At 28.2% G+C, this 6,604-nt stretch overlaps 1 protein-coding gene across 1 annotated transcript in view; it reads left to right on the top strand.

Annotated features, from left to right (window-relative positions):
• LOC119666906 overlaps positions 1-2,867 on the top strand; it is a 13,540-nt gene extending 10,673 nt beyond the window's left edge. Inside the window, exon 21 of the mRNA XM_038076186.1 lies at positions 2,738-2,867. Within this exon, the coding sequence (XP_037932114.1) occupies positions 2,738-2,867 (130 nt within the window). The remainder of the gene's footprint in view (positions 1-2,737) is intronic.
• The last annotated feature ends 3,737 nt before the right edge of the window (positions 2,868-6,604 follow it).

Raw genomic sequence — 6,604 nt, 5'->3', positions numbered from 1 at the left:
CCCACCTAAAAAGAAGTGACCTTCCAGCCATTATTTAATATTCAACAGCTTAAAGTACAAACTGCACCTTTACCTTTTAAAAATCTGATAAAGTTGAACTGCACTTTTAATAAACCACCTAACATTCACTCCAATGAAATTTAACCCATTGATCTAACTAAAGTTCATGATATAAGGTTTACTTATTTTATTTTATACAATGTAGGTATAGTTAAAATAAAAATTGTTAGCATAAATGTATATTAATATATGTTGATGCTATTTGAGCCAGTGTACTTGAGCACTTTTACTCTTTCTTAACTCGAGGTATTTTCAAAACCCCTCTTTACGCCTTGACTAGATTATTGTTTATCACTTCATCAGACTAAGAAATAATTGACCTCAGATCTGTATACTACCTCCCCGAGGAGCCTGTACCCATTCTGAGATTTGATAACGCGGTGTTGGTAAGTCTGTCAGTTTTCGAAAATAATTTTAGGGTTCTATCCTTTATGTATTATTTGATCGGATCAATCTTAAGGTCCCTGAGGATGTTATTCGTCCTAATGTACCATGGTACTTTGAAAAGTTTTCTCAGAGCCTGGGTTTGTGCAATTTTTAGCTGACGAATAGTAGTGTTTGAAGCTTTGCTAAACGCTACACATCCATAAAGAAGTGACGAACGAATTATTTGGTTATATATTAGTTTCCTGTTCTTAGCATTGAAATTTTCATTTCTGAATAACGATTGGAGGTGATGAAGAATTTTGGCACAGCTAATTCTTTTCAGTTAAGCATGTTGAAGCCATATGAATCGTTTGTCCAACGTGTTGCCGAGATATTTATATTTAAGTATTTAAAAAAAATATATATAATTTTATATATATAATATCTTATAATTTATAATATAATATGTATCATTTTATTTTTTTTATTATATAGACTATTAAAAGATTTTTATTTAGATTTACAAAAGCTTTTAAAACACGAAGACAAAACTTTATATTATTATTTATAAAGAGGTTTTTTTCGAAGAGTAATGACCTACAACAACAAAAATTTTATTTGTTATATTATTTTAATTAATTGAATTTTTGGCTGACCATACAGCTGTTTCGAGTATTGCCAAATACCCATCATCAGTGGTCTTGGAAATAATTCTTGTATTTAATTATTCGTAAATAATTATTTTTGAGTCTGCAAGTACTATTATTATTTATCTTAAAATACACTAGAGAGAATAAGTATATGTCTAAAAACATGTATAATCTCTTCCTAGAATTCCATACCAGTTCAATTACAATCACTATAATCCATCTTTGCACAAATTAAGATTGAAGTCACTTACTATAAGTCGGAATAGTGACTCTATTCAATCAAATCAAACCATATTTGGCAATTTGTAACAAAACTGCACCATAAAACACTGACAATCGACGTAGTGCCCAAATAAAAACAATTTGAAAAGTATTTCAAAGTAAAATAAGAAAAAATTAAAAGCTAAACAAAAAATAATATAAAGTAAACTAAAAAGTATCTTTTTGTTTACATTTGATTGGAATGTTTGCATTGCCATTATGTCTAAAATGTTTACTAAATACAAAAAACTTGCATTTTCGTTTTAAGGCAAGTATTCCATTTTATTTCCAAATTTGTAGATTTTTTAATTCAAAATATTGTAAATAATAAATTAATTAAAAACACGTCACACTCGATTGCGTTACACATAAAATGCTGCATAAAAAATGTTGCCATTTTAGGATAAAAAAACTTCAATATAATTTGAAAAGTCGCACTGCGACAGCAGATTTACGCGTCTCTAGACAAGTACAATTTATGCAAAATTCGTTAGATACAATCCGTTTGGTCGACCGTTAATTCGAAAATCTAAATTGAAACGCTCAAAAAGGGGAAATCAAAAAGCGCGCTTAATTGGGCGCGTACGATTGCCGTTTCAATGTCGTCGAAGAGTAACACGCAAACAGATACAAACGTACAACTGAGATACAGATACTCTGTGCTGAGATACTCTGCCAACACCAAAAAACGTCACAAAATTTCAAACAACTGTTGATCATGTTCATCTTTTGGCAATAAAAAAAGTATCTACCAAACAAAACAAGAAAAATATAGAAAATATATTTGTTTTTATTATCTTTTTTTCGCAAACACACTTTATTTTTATACGAATAGATACAATGATCGCGTCAGTTATGGCTTCTAACGTATTTCTAAGCATTCCAAAAAAGCAAACAAATGTGAAATACATTTACCGCATATCAACATATCAAAAATATACAAAAAAAAACAAAAAAAAAAATACTTTATAAAAAACATTTAAAAGGTTATTTCTTGTTATGGTGGAATTTTTATCTGAAGTATTTCTAAAAGAACACATGATGTCATCTAATAATGAGAGTGAAATTCTTTTCAGTTACGAATTTTTCGTCGAAATTGTGTGGCGAATTTTAAGTGAAGTGGCAAAAAAAACGCACTAAGAATGAAGACATTTTCTTTAAAATTCATGGAAATATAACCACTTAATTTATGATTAGATTTCGTTGAACTCATAATAAAAAATAAAATTAATTACAAAAATATTTTGAATTTAATAAATAAATTATTATTGTATATTAAATTGAAAGATGTCATTCGAACTGTTTCTAATTATAATTCAAATTCTTTAGGAACGTTTTGAATTTATTTATCGATCTGTTTTTTATAATGGTTTTTACATATTTTTTTAATCCGACTATAGGTCCCTTTTTCTACGCAGACCCAATGGAAACATTGCACGTCAAGCTCTGAGATGGAATCCTCAAGGCAGTCGTCGACCTGGAGCGCCGGCTAAAACTTGGAGAAGAACAATTGAAGAAGAACTACCATAAGAGCGGCGAACTATTCCTGGAGTGATTTATGTCGTGAATCAAATAACCTAATATGATATAAAAAGATGGTAGAGGCCCTATGCTCCACTGGGAGATAAGGATAAGCGAGAGAGAGAGAGATCCCTTTTTGTTGAATATTTCAACGTATAGCCTATAGCCGGATTAAAAAATATATAAAAACCATTCTTTATGAACTATTTTTTTTAACAAAGTAGAGAAAAAATCAAGAAAACATACACATAATTATACAATCTTCAAATACATTTCAAAAAATGTTTTACCATATATAATTTATTATATTATATCTGATGTATCTACTTAAACTATTTCCAATCTATTTAAGTTTTTTAATTACCCATTTGCACTAATGTTCATAACTCCATAGATTAGTCAATATAATGCAGTTGTAAAACAATACATATATACCGATTACATATTAATACCGAAAATAGCACATATTTGAATATATAAAATGCTGATACCGTGAAAACTCTCATTACAGACATGGTTGTTGAACCATATCGACTTCTTGTGTTATTTATCGGTTCATTATAATATACATAACAATCTTAAGACCAACATCAATACGATGAATAGAAATCTAAACAAAATTGGTGTAGGAAAACAGGATTTACGATCGTTGAATGAGAAATATACGAATAATAAAGTAATCTTGTATAACAGCATCATAAAACCAATATGGACTTATGGTATCCAGCTGTTTGGTAATGCTAGTACTTCAAATATTGAAAGTATCCAAAGAGCTCAGTCAAAAATACTGAGAACAAACACTAGTGTCCCATGGTATATTAGAAATGAAAGTATCGACCGAGATCTACAAATTCCCTTAAAGAAAGCTGAATTTGACAATATAAAAAATAAATACAATAAAAGGCTAACAGACCATGTTAACGCCTTAACAAGGATCTCACACTTCTATCCATTACTTCTCGCCTAAAAAGAACTGACCGTCCAGCTATTATTTAATATTCATTAGCTTGAAGTAAAAACCGCACCTTTCCTTTTAAAAATCTGATAAAGTTGAACTGCACTTTTAATAAACCACCTAACATTCATCTTATTACAGACATGGTTGTTGAACGGATACATCTATTGAACGGATATCTCTGTTGAAATTATATACTTGTTGAACGAACATTTCTTTTGAACGGACACCCTTGCTGGAACAGACAGTTCTGTTTAATGGGGACCAAATATTTTTAAAGAATGAAATGGGACAACTGAACCTCTTTTCATTGGAAAGAAATCAACCTATTCATATTTCACTGTAAAATAATATTATAATTCTGCCACGCAATTTAAACGATGCCAATATCGGAGTGCGCTAAATACTAAACGTTATAGCATATTTCAAACAATTGTCATTAGAATCAAAATTTTTATTTAACTTTTGTACCAATTAGAAAAAAATATTTGTGCAATAAATTAATTTAAAACTTAACTTTCAAGTATGCGAAAATAGAATAAATAGATCTGCATAATTTAACCATATTTAATCATTGAAATCTTTAAACAGAAGTGTTATTAATAGTGAATACCATAAAAATTATTCTAATATTCTTGTAAGTGAATAATGGGAATATATTTTTTATATCTTTTTATATCTTTTTATTTTTGCACTACAAACTATCATTTTCATTATTTGCAGATTTTTGCTTTTTTCCATACATTATTTATAATCAAAAATAGATTAATGATCTCAAATAATTTCATGGGAAAATTCTGTTAAAAGATTATTCTTTTGTTTTAAAACAAGTTTTCTTCATTATGTATGGTTGGAGGAAAAATTAGATTCATAAAGGGTTACACGTTGCAGTGGTGCTACACTGGTCAACAAATACTTTTTAATTCGAATTTGGTATTTTAACAGAATGGTTAAGTCATAATGGTCATTTTGTGAATAACTCTTTACATATAAACATTATTGAAGAGAGATTTAAAATAATATATGTTGAAGGAAAAAAATAATTATAAAAATATATGGAAATTATTTAATTAATATTTATTAATATAAATAAAAAATTTATATGACTCATGACAGATATATATTAGTTTATTTAATAGATTCATTTGAAGTTTCATTCCCATAAATATTGATTAGAAATAAATCCTATCTATTTGATTGCTACTCGCTAACTAAATCAGAAAGATTTATGTGTAGAAATAAACTCTATAATCCATTATCGTAATACTTCATCAAAATAAAAAATATAAAAAAATAATATAAATATAAAGAAAATATATATAGTCTTATATGATAATATAATATATGATAGTCCTGAATATAAGACACAACGCATATTTTTATCTATCTTCTATAATTCTTTTACATTTCGATTTCTACTAACTAATCGGAAATCTGTAATCTAAAATATTTTCTTAAAATAATGGTAGGTTGGTTATAGTGGCGGTCCAAAAACCTTAATTATCAATTTTACGCCGTTTGGCTGCCACATTTCTCGCAAGAAGTAGTAAGATAGAAGAACACGGATTGAATCTACCCTGTCGAATTTAGATATTTTAATAGGTCTTTTGTCTTTATCGATGAATAGTATAGAAAAATACTTTACTATTTTAAAAATTGAAAGATTGCTTTCAAGAAATAAAAAAGAATTGTATATAATGAGGATAATATATGAGTTATATGAGATTATATGGCCTTAAATCGGGTTGAGAAACTCACTTTAACTCTACGACTTTATTCTGATAGCACTACTTAAAACGGGATCCATTGTTCTTATGGAACCATATCAAAAATCTAATAAAGCGATAGATATTTTTAACCTCAGAACTGGACACTTTTGTAGTAGGACTAAAGTCATAATTGCCTAAACGCTCGCTCTGTTTCTGCCTACAGAAAAAGCAGTGTACTGGGTCTTTTTCTCCTTATTTCCACAATTTCATGAGAGGTAAGTGACAATCTAAGTAAATATCTGCCAAATACCCAGTTAAACGTTATACAAGTCAGACTCTTAGAGTCGTCCTCTCTTAGGAAGTTAAGGAGACCTGCAGATTTTTTTCTATCTACCTATATTAACCAGGGAATAAGAAATTTACTTTTATATTTATTATAAGCCTATTTTATTAAATCGAATTCACTCGTATATATAATCCAAACTATTATAATGTTTTAAAATATATGAGCAATAAGATGCAATTCTGCATGTCTTTTCATAATTGAAGTTTTTGTAGCAACTTCTTATAAACTTCTATAAAGCTTTAGGCTTCACTTATAAAAAAATTGTAGGCTGGTGTAATAAATAATGACAGGAGTATGTAAATAGGTTATTTTGTAAGTTTAATTACAAACGAGTACACAGGGAAAAGTGCTTTTAATTTATTCATTCATTGCAAAAGAACTAATAGCAGATACTATACCTTCTTGAGCGTTAAACGCATTACCATTTCTACAATTTGTATCTTCTAACCATTGGGAGCAGTAAAAAATTAACATATTTTTACATTTACTGTATAGGTATTCATTTTCTACCCTCTGACAATGTAATTGCTACATATGTAGTTAATATCTTTAAGGAATAAAGCAGATAAACCTTTGAGTTGAATTTGAAAATGCTGGAAATTTTTAGATAATGTAATTTAGGAAAACAGCTTGAGAAAAATGAGTATAAGTTGTCATAATGCTTTTTCAATATTTTTTCAATTAAAAAAATTATAAATTTTAGAATTCCATAAAAGAATATAAAATTATCCCCAGC

Source organism: Teleopsis dalmanni, chromosome 1, assembly GCF_002237135.1.
Source record: "Teleopsis dalmanni isolate 2A chromosome 1, ASM223713v2, whole genome shotgun sequence".
NCBI lineage: Eukaryota > Metazoa > Arthropoda > Insecta > Diptera > Diopsidae > Teleopsis > Teleopsis dalmanni.
This window is presented reverse-complemented; position numbering and strand designations above follow the sequence as displayed.